Source organism: Hirundo rustica, chromosome 18, assembly GCF_015227805.2.
Source record: "Hirundo rustica isolate bHirRus1 chromosome 18, bHirRus1.pri.v3, whole genome shotgun sequence".
NCBI lineage: Eukaryota > Metazoa > Chordata > Aves > Passeriformes > Hirundinidae > Hirundo > Hirundo rustica.
Genome location: NC_053467.1, coordinates 8,928,268 through 8,943,709, shown reverse-complemented (window position 1 = coordinate 8,943,709; position 15,442 = coordinate 8,928,268). Strand labels below are relative to the sequence as shown.

General features: G+C 45.4%; 1 protein-coding gene across 3 annotated transcripts in view; it reads left to right on the top strand.

Moving 5' to 3' along the window:
- The window catches only part of PRKCA (protein kinase C alpha), a 146,701-nt gene extending 137,292 nt beyond the window's left edge, over nt 1-9,409 (top strand). For all 3 annotated transcript variants that reach the window (XM_040081398.2, XM_040081397.2, XM_040081396.2), the window contains one exon: nt 2,604-9,409. In XM_040081398.2, coding sequence (XP_039937332.1) covers nt 2,604-2,768 — 165 coding nt within the window. In that variant the 3' untranslated portion in view covers nt 2,769-9,409. The remainder of the gene's footprint in view (nt 1-2,603) is intronic.
- Nucleotides 9,410-15,442: the final 6,033 nt, after the last annotated feature.

Genomic DNA, 15,442 nt, shown 5'->3' with positions numbered 1-15,442 from the left:
ACTCTCCTAGACAAAAATAACTAAAACCCAAGTCTAGTATTTCCATACCCTGTGCACAACTTGTTTATGGTGAGTGCTGATTCTATTTGTATCAGTATCATACAATTATAGAATTGTTTAGGTTAGAAAAGAACCTGAGTTACAAACATTATCCCAGAACTGCCGAGCCCACCACTAACCCATGTCCCTAAACACCGTCTCTACACAAGTTTTAAATCCTTCCAGGGCTGGATATTGATTTTAGAAAACAAAAAACACACAACCCTTATTCTATTTGAAGATATGGATGTATTTATAGGCTTTGTGTGGGGTGATTTTTTTTTTTTTTTAGGAAACCTTTGTAGGTGCATCTTCTCTAGGAAGTGCTTTCCTGCAGGAATAATCCTGCTGCTTCCACAGCCCTTACTTGAACAAAGAGCTGCAGATTTGGGGTCAGCAGTTGGGTTCTATCAATAACATATTCCCTTCCTGACTGACATTTCACAGGTTAGAGGCTATAGAAGATTATTTGGCAAGGACATTTCCGATTTCAGGGGTTTGAGGAGTCCTGTAATTTCAATTGTACTCTAACACTGCCTTAAGGTTCACAACGGCAGTGCTACTCTTTCATGTGAAGATTGTATCATTGAAGATATAATTTTATTTATTAGTTACTCTGTTTGCACCCAAAATATACCCATGTTTTGTGTGATTTATTTCTTAGCCTCTATTAGCATAAGCAATAGTGAGAGACCTAATGGTCTCAGGAACTTTGATTTCAATGTCCAGCTTGTTTGAATACTTTCCACTTGCTGAAAGAAAAGAAGAGGGAAAAAAAATTTAAAAAGAAAGAAAATAGCATAATTTTTTTACAGGATGATGCTTATCTGTTGAGCATCCTTTTAGCAAAAACTTCCTTTTTAGCAATGAAAAAATTTCCTTTTGTGGCTGCTCTGAGCTGGCTGTTGTGCCTCTAAATTAATTTGATTTCATTTGGGGCTACATGAGCTATCATGCCAATAATTCAGAGGTTTTTTTCCTTATCAGGGCTCAGCTCTTCCCATTCTTATTTTCCAGAGATTCTCTCCCAAAATGCAGAGGCTCAGTGGGCACTCGATGAGTGGTGCAGAACCCTGGGTGGAGAAAGCTGAGCCCCGTTAGCTTGAGCGTGGTGCAGTGTCCTTGTGCTGGTGTTCTTCCAAGGCTGGACAAGTGTCCTCTGTGAGCCCTGGGCTCCAGGACCTGAGCACGTGCTCGTTGTCAGAAATAGGAGCCAACGTGTGCCCGAGGCAGCCGAAGTTCTGTGAGCTCAGCTCAGATGGCAGGGCCAGCCTGGCACCTGCCAGGTGCTCTGTGAGGAGGTTGGAAACCCTGACTGGGCTCTTTCCAAACCTCTCACTCTGAATCCCCTCAGTGGGCCCCTCTCAAGTGCATCCTCCCACAAATGCACAGATTCACTCGTGTTGCATTAATTCAGGAAAAAATATCAATGTTTAATATTGGTCTATTGTACAAGCCATATTCTGCCCTTTCTGAGTTATGCTCTGAGTCTGAAGATAATAATGTAATTTTACCCTTTATATTCACGTGCAGGGATGCTGAAGGGATGGACAGAAAGGAAAGGGTCAGGAGCAACAGGAAGAAACATTCACTGCCTTTATCCCACACCTGCTTTGTCCAAGGATCTGTTACAGTAGTTTTGAGATGAGCACATTTACCAGTTCCCTACCTCTACACAATATTCAATACCTAAATTTCCTCAAATATTCTTTTTTTTTTTTTTTTTTTTTTTGCATACAAGCTAATTTCATTCCGGTACCCACCTTCCTATTTTTCAGGATTAAAACTTCCCTGCTTATCAAGTCTTTTCTGCGTTCCTCAAAACTCTTCTTTCTACAAACTTGGTTTCTTTTGTTTTCTGTTCTGAAGGAGTTGTGCTCAGGCTGTAGCTGTATTTAACCCCCTTCTTGGCTGGACTTTGCCCAAAAATGAGTCTCTTAAGAAAATAAAGGAGAAAACGCGTGATAGCAAGTTTTGGAGCAAGGATCTGTCCCGGGATGTGCTCCCTGCCCAGCCCTCCTGCCATCCCAAGGACTGAGGCCCTGCTGTCATTTATGAATTTATAATTTATACCCTGTTCAGTGAGGACTCAAAGCACATAAATGAAATTTAATTAAAATGCATTAAGCTTTTTTGCAGATCATAAAGGAAACGGAGACTAATAGGAAAAATTTAATTTTGTGTTGTAAAGCTTTTAAAAAGAATGAAACGACTTGACAAAGAAAGTATCTCTTGCCAACATATGTTTATAAAAAAATTTCCTTTTTCCTTTTGTATCCTAGTCATGCTGAATATTTAAGCCTCTTTATCTCGTCACCTCCTGCTGACGGATGGAAAGCTTTCTGACTGCTTTTTATCAGGATTCAGCTATTAAAACTTCACTGTTTGTCTGGGAATTTTTTGTCAAAACAGCTGAAAAGAAAATTTTCCCTCTATTTTCCCTTACGAGTAGGCTTTCCCTATTCGTAAGAAACGAGGGAAAGCCTTGCATGTATCCTGACGACTCTGCTGTTGTATTGCCGGCTTTTCTCAGCCTTTTTTCCTGCTTTTCTCTTTCCTTGCAGTGCGGCAAAGGGGCTGAAAACTTCGATAAGTTCTTCACACGAGGACAGCCGGTGTTGACGCCTCCAGATCAGCTGGTCATTGCCAACATAGACCAAACGGATTTTGAAGGGTTCTCTTACGTCAACCCCCAGTTCGTGCACTCCCTGGTAGAAAATGTAGCATGAAACAGCAGAACAAATCCCGCCGCGGGGAACAGTTGTAACCCTACAATTTTTAGGCTTTCGCCTTGTTGATTCCATTTGGGCCTGGAAATTGTAGGGTTAGAGGGTGTAAGATGAGGGAAGGGCCACTCAGTCAGGATTTGGGCTTTGCAGATGTTGTCTTAACAGGAGATAAATTAGTGCACGGTGCCCACTTTTTCTTCTAGGAGTCGCCACTGACTTGTTGAAACTTACCCGTGTTTGGTACGTTCTATATTTTGTAACTTCCCACTGTCCTTTTGCTCCCTTTTCCACTCTGTTGTGTTGGAAAAGCGTCTGACACGTGGTCTGAAGGAGAAGCCACCTCGAGTGTTCATTCCTTGGGGGCGGATGCCGGGAGGTGGGAGCGTCATCCCCGCGCTCCCAGGAGACCTCGGGGACAGATCCAGAGACTGAGCGGGGTCAGCTCCAGAGGGGAGAGGCATTGCAAAAACATTGCGGAAAGCGTTTGCAAAATACGGCAGGAAAAAAAAAGAAATAGTTGGGAATGGGTGGGAGGGGGAACGAAATCAAATTAGACCCTGAGGCCTGGCGAACCGATGCTGTAAGATCCCAAATAAAAGCGCTCCGGTGGTGGCCGCATCTCTAGGATTTGTGCTAAGAGTAGCATGTGATAAACTCAAGGGTGAAATTTTGTCTTTAATAATAATGATAATAATATAATTACGATGATAATAGTAATAATTTTAATAATACTTTTGTGAATTTTTAATCTCCATGAGATTATTCTGTGATCCAGGGTGCCATTGTCTGTTCAGTTGGTTTAATTTACACCACTCCTCAAGTTTACTGTTAACTGGTTCTAATACCAAGATTTTACTATGAAATTTATTAACCTGGAATATAAAACAAAACTGTAATTCCTTGAATCTTATTTACGTGTGTTTATTTATAGTCTGCAGTGTAGGGCAGTAAATTGAAGAAAGCATTATGTATACTAAATTAACAAAAAATGCAGCCCCGAGTGACTTCCTGATTTCTCCAGAATAACTCATGAAAATCAAGTGAGATTTAGTCTTAAATAATCAGTTCTAATTCAGAAAACTTAGGGCTGTAGAATAATCAAACCTGAAAGAAGCAGCACCTAAAACTCGTTTTATTGGTAGAATGGAATTTAATACATTTTACATATGCTTCATGCAATGAATTTTGCATGTTTAGTAATAACTCTTAATAATAAGGGTTAATAATAAGCAGATCTATATTATTGACATAACCGTATCAAGCATAAAGAGTATTATAAAAATTTTATAAAACAACTTGTGCTTTATTTGTGGAAGTTCTTGTTCTGAATGACACCATTTAGATTTAGCTAAATGTTTTCTTGCTATTGTTTTGATTTTTACTTTAGGTTTTGAATATTGTTACTGGCTTAGGGTATAATCTCTTTTTTTTTAAAGTAGATATACTTTTAAATAATAATCGCTACCTGCAGGTTTTATACGAGGTTCAATTAGGCTTTCATTTCACATCTGCTTATTACTTGCAGAGAAGGAAATAGACTTTATTTGCAATGATGAACACTGTAATTAATGCAATCTTCTCCTCTCCTATCACTTAGATTAAAAATTTTGATATTTCCTCTTACAACTTACCAGATGATATTAACTCAGATATCAGTAAATAATGTTTTGTGCATATTTTGGTTTTGTTACAGCATGTAAAATAGTAGTCGGTGCATTTCCCCCTTTTTTTTTCCCTCCTGCCTTGATCCCATTAGCAGCCACAGGCCCTTTTTGTCTGTCAGATGTGCATGATGATGCCAGAAGCATGATGTCTCTGTTGCTGCATGCAGACTGAGTACAATTTTTCCAGCATGTAAACCTATTCAAAAAAGTAAGATATTTGCCATAAAATACTTCAATTTATACTAGAACATGTAATGGGGTGGGGTGGGCAGGGGAACCTACTTTTTAATTATCTTTTATGACAATAAAACGTGGAACCTGTGCCAAAGATTCTGTCAGAAAGATCCAGTCCTGCCAGGTGGGAGCCAGAGGGGTGGGTTGGACCTGGGGGCTGACCTGGCTCCGTTGGGAAGTTGTTGAGGGAAGCGTGGCTGGATGCGAAGAGCGACTGTGTCGAGCTTCTGCACCTGCAGGGCCCTTGGGAAACGTGGGTTCGAGGCCAGGATGTGCAATTTCCACACTCCAGGAGTCCAGCTGTTGCCCTGTCTCAGTCCTTTCGTGCCCCCAGCTCCCACCAGGAGCATCTTGGAGTGATCAAACCCTGACATTCCAAGGTGTAGCTCACGAGGGGCGTTGGGCAGCTGACAGGAACCCAGATCATTGCCTAGACAAACAGGACTCCAATCTTCTCAGACATTTTCGGAGCAAAATTTTTAAACTTCTGTGTCAAATATGCTGTCAGCCAAGACTGGGAGTTCATTTTCTCCTTTGTGTATTAAGTACTTCAAAAACAGTGGTATTCACCATAAAGCATGTGGCCTAATGCAGCATTCATTACTTTTTTTCTTTTTTCTGATTATTATTAGCCTGACAACGTTTAGTAAAATCTGGGTAGAAGTCAAGCTGTAGAAGATAATAGACTGAACTAAGATAACGGATTACTGAGTCTCAGATGTTAGTAAAGAAGGGGCTCTCATCTATGCCAGTCTGCCAAGAGGCGCCATTGTGCTCGTTTTTAAAATGTGAAATGAAAAAGACACTTTTGAAAAAGGAAAATACTGGGAGAAATACCAGCATACAGGTTTGGGGAGTAAGCAAAGCAGAACGGGGGCAGAACTGAACCAAGGCAGAAGCTCCCCTGGGTAGATGTTCCCACAGTTCTGTTTTCCTGATGAAATCTGGATTTTCCAAGGAAGTCCCATTGCTGGCACAGCGGTGACCATCAGTGCTATTCACACCAGGACACGGTGGCACACGGCTGGTCTGGCACTGGGACAGGGGACAGACCTGCTCATTTTTTGGCTACTTCTCACTCCCAGTTTCTTCAGCCTTTATGATTGTCTCCCAGTTTTTCTGACGTAGAAGCAGAAATTCCTCTCTAACGCCGTTACCTCAGGTCCCCGGGCTTGTGACGTGTGTGCTGTCTTCTGGAGGTTTCTGTAACACTTAGGAAAAGGTTCTGTGAACTCAAGGATCCTGCAGGAGCAAGGCAGGGTTGGATAAGGCAGGGATTAGTTGTGTTACCCCTCACTGCTCTTCCCAATGCCCTCACATGCTCTGACCTTTCCCGAGAGCTCCCGCTGGCTGCTCAGAATCCAGAAACTTAAAATGGCAAGGAAAACCTGAAGAATCCAGCCAGAATTTTCATATCTTTTTAGAGACAGATGTTATTTATATAATATTTTTCACAAGATTTGGTTTTTCTAGAGAACATGTATCAACAGAAGGAGAGGCATTAGAGCTGCTTCTCTTTCACTCGTGTTCGATAGCAAGTGTAATCCCAACACCCACGTTGCCACCAAGATTCCCAAAAGGCAAATTGAAAATTGTACTGCTTTAAAGCTGGGGTGGAAGTTTTGGGAGCTGTGATTGAAAATTGTACTGCACTGAACCTGGGGTGGAAGTTTAGGGAGCTGTGATTGAAAATTGTACTGCACTGAACCTGGGGTGGAAGTTTTGGGAGCTGTGATTGAAAATTGTACTGCACTGAAGATGGGGTGGAAGTTTTGGGAGCTGTGTTTCCATCCCTGTTCTCCAGTCCCAGATGGTTCCAGGGCAGCCCCACTCCTGCCTGTCACAGGTCTGCCCTGTAAAACTTCCAAGGGGTTTTCAGGGATCAGATGGGATTTACCTGGCTCCTAGGCAAATTTTGTCATTATTCAGGCATCTGGATGCTTTTGTGCACCTTTGAGTGACCAGAGCAGGGTGGTGGGATTCCAGGACAAGCATTTCACCCAGCGGCCAGGGTCAGTGCCCTGAGCAAGGTTACCACATATGTGAGAAGGAGAGAGCACATTCCCATGGTAAAATACTCCTTAATCCAGCTTAGAGGAAAAATTCAGTTTAGCTTTCTGATTGTTCATTCTTTCCAGAAATACAATTGAATTTCCTTTTACAAACTGAAGAAAGTTGTTCTGGAAATCGGCAGTTGTTTAAAAAAACCTCATCACATCTGAATGCTGCTGGCCTTTGAAACCCATCCTGCCTTTTGGGGTGAATCCAAACCAATAATGCTGAGCTTCTATGAAATTGATAAGGTCGAGCAAGAGAGGAACTTGTCTTCTAGCTGGAAAGATGACATGTCCAAGGATGGAGTGGTACCAGTTGAAAAGTGTTTTCTGAGCTGGTGCCTCTGGATGCAGTCCCAGTTAAATGCCATAGGAGACACATGCAGTGAGCAGGGGGGCAGATCCTCCTTAGCAAAGCATAGCATTGGAAATAATTAATAATAATAATCATCATCTTAATAATAGTCCAATAATAAAGTTTTGATACGAGTAGAAAGCATGTTTACAGTAGGCTTTTGGACCTGCCAGGAAACTTCTGGAAATATTTAATGTGATTTTCAGTTCTTTTAGTCGTTAGCATAAGTTATTGTGCATAGGGTTTTTTTGTCTCTTTGCAAACGTGAGTGTGGGCCGTGTTTGATGTGTCCCCTCTGTAGGAGGGCACTGAGCTGCCAAGTAGTCAAGAAGTAAACAAACTAAAAAGCACTTTTTTCCCTCGGCCCCGCGCTCCCAGATGGGATCTGAAATGGCTGAGCTGCAGAAATAAGTAAGATTTGACTCCATAACCGTGCACGGTTCCCTCCCTGTGCCAGTAACAATTGGGAATTCAATAGCCTTATCATGAATAATCATCGTGCACTACAGCCCTCCTGTTCCCAGGAAAACCTTGAGAGGGAGAGGGCAGCTTGTTAACCTCCCTGCCTCACTCACCTCACCTGTGGAACGGGGTGAAAAACACCTCCTGACCCCACAGGGAGGGGTGAGGACTTCTTAGGCAATGTTTCTAATTCACTTTTAACCTGAAAAGAGTTGTGTAATTATTATTATGATTTTTAATATTAAATCAGCTTCTTGGATTCACATGGTACTGCTGGCTATACCATGCTGTTTCTACTTTTTTATAGAACTTTAGTAACTCTGCTGAAACCGTTTGAAGAGAAATAAAATCAGATCTGATAACGTTTCTTACAGAATCTGGAGTCCAGCTTTTGTACCTGGAGTCAGGCTGTGGCGGGGAGTGATGCTTGCTGATTGTGTCGGTCAGCTGCACTTACCTCTTTTCCAGCTACTGAGATTTTTATGTGCAATTTAAAAATTCCATGTCGATGGAAGTCTTAGCAGAACTGGTTCTTGGAGGGGGAGATTCCCTTTGGGTAAATAAAGACAGCACGGCTGTTTTTTAGTACCATTTTTACTGACTCCTGCTGAAGGAGGAGCTCTGTTCTTTGTGCAGCTGGTCCGTCCATGACAGGTCGATATTTTCTGTTGATATTTTAATGTGCTTCTGTGTTGTAAATGTGTCTTTGTGCTTTGTTGTGGTTCTTTTCCCCCTTTGTCTGTGACACCGTGGTTCAAATTTAAAAGAAAACTGCTCCAGAAACTGTTTATTTCTTCCACTGATGTCAGTTGACCTAAATAAATAAATTAAGTCTGTTAATGATTTGAAGCAGTGCAGGATGAGTAGCAACAACATTGACACTCAGCTGCTGCTGAAGCTCATTTCTCACTCTGGTTACATTGGTCACTCTGCAGCTGATGCTTTCATTAGTTTTATAATTACTAATGACAGGGTCGTTTAAACAGAAAGGAAAATGATGTTCATGAGCTTTACAAACATTTTCCTGAGAAGTATTTGAATTTTTTTTCTTTCTCTCTGAGCCCCTTGAGGTGACAGTGCCACGGGCTCCATCCTTCAGAGCTTCACACACTCCTGGCTTGGCACCCAGGGAGCCACGGAGCTCCCTGGGTGCTGAGTGCTGGGCTGAGAGCCCCAAGTCACTGAAAACATGAATTATATTATCAATTTAGAAATTTATAAATTCTATCAATTTATAAAACCCGAATTATATTATGTGTTTGCACCCACTGTTGGCCTTGGAGTATAAAAGCAATGTTCTTGCAGGGGTGATAAAAACTTCATCTATGGCTCATTCCCCAAACCTTTCATTTGTTCTCTCCCATGTTATCAAAATGAATGTTAAAAAAAAAAAGAAATTTCAAAAAAATGAAGCTTGTTGGCTCTTTTTAAAATGTGCATTTCCCAGCTCTCTGTGGTTTTGCACAACAATACAGAGAACACCTGAAACCTCTCAAATGACTGTATGCTACTTTATTTTTTTTTTTTAAAAATGGACTAATGCCACCTTGAGCTCATTAATATTTTTAATATTATTTGAAGACCCAAATGTTGTTTTTGTATGGAGGAGAACATTATTTATTTTCATATCATTTATCTGCAAGATGCTACCAGAAAATTTGGAGAGGCCATTCATTTTTCAGAAGATTTTTTTTAAAAAAATAGCTATTGAAAGTGTAGTGGACAAGACTGATGTACAAATTACAGCATCTTTTTTTGTCTGTTTGTTTCATAACTCGCAGTATCTCCAATCTTTGTTTGCATGAAATGCTTTTGTTAAATATTAATTGTAGTTTCAAAGCAAGTGTGTATGAATAAAAATACTGATCATTACTTTTGTGAGTTTGCTCTGCCTTGATGAAATTTCCTTTCAAAAGGAAGGAGGCAGGAGGCTGCAGAGAGGTTGGTGTGATCAGCCACAGAAGACGCCCAGTCGGATTCTTCAGAGACAGAATTTTAACCTGGGTTTTCTGGTTTTAATTCTTGTGAGTGAATCGAGAGGGGGGAAAAACCAGCTTACCTAAAAGAATATGTGTCTGTAAGAGGATTTCTGTGTGCCAACCTCGCTTGTGCTGGGCTGCTCCAGGTGTGGGAGCCAAAGGGAGACAGCCCCAGGAGCCAAATGGGATCTCAGATGGGAGGCTCTGGCTCCGAGCTGGATGTGAGCCTCGGTGCTGCAGGATGTGCTCTCCTTGGGAGCAGCCAGATCCAGGAAACTCAGATTCCAGTTGTGTCTTTGAGTGTGGGAGCCCTGGATGGTTCATTCCATCCTCTGCCACTTCTTCCCGGGAGGAGGGGCTCTTTCAGTGCTCGGTGACCCTCAGGGCCCCCCCGTGCCATGAAATATCTGATTCAGCGCTCCTGGGGTCCAGGCACCGCCTCCCAGTCCCACCAGCCCCGGCCACCCCACGCCAGCCTCGTTTACACTGACATCGTTGGTTTTCAGAACTTGAAAGCGATGTCCAAATATTGTGACAGCTTGACAGACAGCTCCCTTCCCTGCCTGCTCTCGCAGGATTCAATCTCGAGCTAATTCACTGACTGGGTTCGCTTCCTTTGCAGAATCTGGCTGAGTGTGCCCAAAGGAATGGTTGGAATTCTGGGGTTTTTTTCCCAGAGTCAGTGTTCCCAGGCTAGTTCACGTCAGCCATCTGACGTGCTCAGCTTCTGAAGCCCATGAACACAGACAGCTCTCTGCAGAGCAGAACGGGGCTTTGGGGGTCCATCACTGCCCTGAGCTCGTGGGCACAGAGTCGGTGCCTTAGGGCAGGAGGAAGGGGGTCCTCAGCTCTCCATTTGACCAGAGCTGCATCCCCAGCCCCTTGGCTGGGATTTGTGGCCAAACCACCACAGTGCCCGTGCAAGGGGCTGGTGGCTTTTGGGGTGACAGCTTGGACATGAGCTTCTGAACGATCTCCTTGGGGAAAGACAAGTCCGGCAGAGCCATGGGTGGCTGGACATGGACTCAGGGGTGGGAGAGCCTCTGGCTGCCCCATGGCCACACTCTGCCTCCTCCCACCTCAGACTGGTGGTCTCAGGAGCAGGACAATCCCTCAGCCCGCAGTGGAATGAGTCAGCTGTCACAGGAGGGTGGTGAGAGCCTGCATGGGCTGCTTTGGTGTGACGGGGGGTGGAAAGGGGAAAATGTCTGCAACAGTGCCCCTTTCTTTGACTCTAAGCAGGCAAGATTGAACTGGTGCTTCTGGGGAAAATGAAGTGTTAAAAGCTTCTGCAGGAGAGGCTGAAGCTCTCAGTGCCTGCCACATCCACGTGTGAGAGCATCTCCATCAGGAATGTTTCCAGCACGATAAATCACACCAAGCGTTCGTGCCTGCCTCCCCCAGCCCCAGCCTCTCTTTAGAGATTTGGGTATTTGATTCAGAAATCTCAGAATATTTTTACAGAGCTGGTGTGTGAGCTGCAAATAAAACCAGCTCCTCCGAGAACTGCTGGGGTAGCTGAAATGATGACTGCATTAATTACCACGAGGTAATTATAATCCCACCTGCTCCCTGGGGAGCTGTGGTAAAGCAAAGGCAAATCAATCAGGGGCCCAAATCAGGACAGCTGTTGCCATGTGTGGAAGGCTTGTCCTCAAAGAGATGTTTTCCCTGGCTGCATCTGTCACTTGTCACCTTCCCAGGGTGGTGCTGCACCCAAAGAAACGGGGATCTGATGAGGAGACCGGTCAATGGCAGGGCTGGACCCACAGAGTTCCCTGCAAAAGGGGTTTCTGTTATTTTTTTCCCTTTTTCCCAAAGGAAGGGCATGGAATGAGGCAGATCTTGTGGGAAATGAGTCAATGCTGTTTCCTTCTCCAGGGGCTTCCTGCATTCTCTGCCAGGGTGACAGTGTCAGACACCAGCTGCCACTTCCAGTGCTCATCGCTGGTCCCTGAGTCACTGCTGACATCCTGCCCCAGCAGAGGTTGTTGCACAGTCTGACGAAGGAGAGGAAATAATCCCAAAGCCAATTTAAGGCACCCTACCTGGGTGAAGAAAAAAAAAGCCAAAGAAACAACCCCACAGTGGAAGTTTGCTAAGGAATATTTTAGATCTTACTCTTGCCCATCGAGGCTGGCAAAAATCACTTCTCTCTTCACATGCTGGGAATGAATTTTGTGTGTGTTTCTAAGAGAGGGAAAGAGAGAGTTGGGTCCACACCTGTCCTATCTTTCCTATTTTTCCTATTTGAGGCCTTGATCCATCCCCCCTAACCTTGCTCCTCTATTCAGAACGCTTCATAAAACTCAGAGCCCATAACAGGGAGACTTCCTAATCCATATAAAACCTTCTGCAACAGTTTATATAAAACCTCATTAAAGCTTCAGCAGGGACACCTCCAGAAAAACACTCAATTTTAACAGGATGCATTTGCTTCTCCTTCAAGTGTAGCCGTGTCTGGGACACTGATTACATGCGAATTCAGGAAAAATCCATCAGCCACAGCTATAAAAGCCACCAGCAAGGGCTGCAAGGGCAGAAGGAAGGAAAGGCCAGCAGTGAGAGCATCCCAAAAGCCCCTGGATCAGTTCCTGGTCCTTTTGGGATAAGTCATTTAGCATCCTTGTGCCTGATTGACACTAACATCATTAAAAGACTGGTAATGAATTTCAGTGCTATATAAATCACACGGAAAACTATTACCCTTAATACAAGCGTTACGAGGCTTTAATAATTAATGTCATCTAAATCTCTTCCCAAAACGTGACCTTTGAAACCAGGCTGCTGTGGCCAGAGCCATTCCTCATCCTGCCAGCAGCTGCTTCTCAGCCTGGGTGGCTCCAGTGGGGCTGGGCTGGGGAACCTGGATGGGTCCAGGTCCAGGAGCAGCTCCCAGAGGAACCTGTGCTGGTGGGAGCTCTGCTCCTTGTGCACTGGGGTAGCAGGAAACACCAGCAGTGAGAAAAAAAGCACTGCCAGCATCAATTCCAGCTTGCCTCATGCCCTGCAGGGTGAAAGGGTGAGATGTGGGCACTCCCTGCTCTCTCAGAGCTCCTTCCCTCCCGTGTGGAGATGCTCAGATCCCCAGTGCTGGCACCTGCCCGCCCTGGAACATCACAGGGGCTAAAGGCTGCACCTGGGAAACTCCTGAGCTGGCACATCCTCCTCTTTCATGAGCTCAGTTTAGCCCCATATGATGACAGAGGGTATTTTATTCCCAATAAAATCTCTTAACTTCCATTCACACGTGTGCCTTTGTTGTTCCATGAGTCAGAGCCACTCGGGGAGGCTGCAAAAGGCTCTGCACATTTATTTTTATTTTTTTTTTTTTAGGCTTTCACACAGCATGTGGGTGCTGGGTTAAAAATAATGTGGCACCTCTCCTTGAGCTTCCTCCCAGGCAGTGGATCCAGGCAGAGGGATGTGCAGGGGAAACAGCAAATGGAGCCGCAGCTCCAACAGCCCACGGAGTTAATTCCTTTAATTTAGTCATGGTGCAAGCGGGATGTGAAAACCCTCCCAGAGAGAGGGGAAGGGCTGGTGTTCCTTGGTGCTGTGAGTTTTACGTCTTTCCCAGCTCTCAGTGTTTGAAAATTAAAACAAAAAGGCTGCTGGGATAAGGAGCAGAAGTTGTGCTGAGCTCCTTCAGGACCTGGGTGAAGAAGCCCATCCCACCCGCACAGGTGCTGTGAGTGCTGCAGGTGTGGGTCCCAAAGCCAAGCTGTGAAATACCCCACAAACACCACCCATGAGAAACAAAAACCTCTGAAGTCTCCCTTCGCACGTGGTTCCCATCCTCGGGGAGCTGCCCCGTGGGTTCCCTGAGCGTTGTGCCGGGGCTGCTCTGCTTTCTGCCCTCTCCCCGAGCCTCCCCCCGGCCCCGCTGCCCACGAAATGACAGAAAATAGCGAGAGCTGAAGCAGCTGGCACGGAGCATCCGTCACCTCCCACACGAGTCACAGCAGCTCCAGCATCCCAGCTCGTCGCATTCACCTGCTCGCTCTCCTCTTTCCTCGGGCAAACTGCAGCTCCTGGCCGAGGCAGACCTCCCCTGCCTGTGCCCAAAATTCCTCTGCCAGCCTGGGGTGCAGGTAAATTGCTCAGAAGCTGCTGTCTGACACCAGGTCAGCGCCGTGGGTGGGCTCAGGGGTGGCTGCCCTTTGCTGGGCGGGTTTGCTGCGCAAATAATTCAGCAGAGAAGAAATTTGAGGGAATAGGAGGGGAGGCAAACCTGAGGTTTCCTACCTGTTGGTGGCCCAAGCTGACAGGACCAGCCCTTTTATTTCATCATAACCTGAGTGCCTTCAAGGTGGCTTCTGCTGATAGGGAATAGAGCAGGGAAAATCATCCCTGCAGATGTCACCTGTCAGAATCAAACCCCTGTAGCTGAAATGAGACGTGCCCACCACCCCCCAGTGCACCGCTGACAGCCCAGGGAGAGCTGCTGGAACGAATCACTTCTGTTCTGAGCCACTAATGAAGCTCAAATCCCTCCTCAGTAATAAGGTTTGACCTTGGGAGCATCCTAAAAGCTGCTGCTGCTGAGGCGTCCATGGAGCTTCGAGCTTCCTCACTGATTAAAGGGTGGTACAAAAGGCTGCTGCGGTGGCCAAGGGCTGGCAGAGCCCAGCCCTGAGGAGTCTGGCACAGCTGTGGAACATCCTGACCTGGGCAAGGCCCCACCCAGCTTCACTCGGCCCACATGTGGCTGTGGAGGAGGATCCAGGGGAGGAAAGAGCCCAGAAGGAACAGTGAAAAGCGGGGAAGGAAAAGTGATGCTGCCAGCGGGTGTTACGTGGAACAATAAACCAAAAGAGCTGCTGCAGGATTTGGCAGGGTTCGGGGGGATGCTGAGGGGATGCAGAGTGCTGATTGTCCTGTCTGGGACAGCCATGCCTGGCTTCTGTCCAGGAGAAAGATTTTCCACTTCACCGGTTTTTCCCATCATCAGGGAAATGCATGTTATGGAGAGGAATTCTGGAGAGCTGCTAACGAGGTGGGAGAGTTTAGCTGTGCTGCTGGGGTTTGGGGAGGCATCACCGGTGCCCTCTTTGATCCTGGCTCTGGAATCCTGTGGGAAATGCTTCTGGAGTGAGTGCTGGCACTGTGCACGTGCTTCACCAGGGCAGAAGTTGCTCTGTGGGACAAGCAGCAGCCGAAAATCCACCCGAGTGTTTTAGTGCAATTACATTTGCATGGAAGCAAAGGGGAGGGGAAGAAACTGAAGCTCAAAATGTGTATTTCTAATTGATTATATGCATGGCTGCCGGGGCCCTCTCACACTGTGTGGTTAATTATGTCACTGTGTGAGCAGTGCCTTTATTTGTGTTGTATTCCGACGATTCCGCCCAGAGCCCACGCAGCAGCAGAGCAGGTTGTCTGTCTGGAGAAAAAATGAAGGTCTGCTTTGTTTGGGTTTCTTTTCAACCACACAGAGAAAAGAAAAATGATGAACAGCCAATTACTGTGGTAAAACCCTCTACCCTGATAGCACACGGGGAACATCCAGTTCTAACAAGCCTCCTGTAGCTCGGTGATTTTATTGGTAGTTCCCTTCTCATGGTCTCCATCCCAGGGAAGCCTCTTTCTCCTGGCATCCCCTGAGAGCATCGCCCCTCTGGTGCCTTTTCCTGCGCAGAATCCATTCTGCTGACCAAATCCCCGCTTTGTCCTTACTGTCAAACCCCCAAGGGGTTTGCTGTTTTAAATTATGCCTCAAATGGGAACAAGAGCCCAGGAAAACATGCTGAATCCACTATAATTTAAGTATTGCTGTAACTTTTTGTGAAAGAAGTTGTGTGGTGCAGTCCCTCAAGGACTAATAACCAAAAACCAGTTTTCTACTAGTCTGGATCTGGAACTTGCCTGTTTTGGGCTTTATCATGTTCTGGTTGAAGAAATCAAAGCCTCCACATCTGCATCA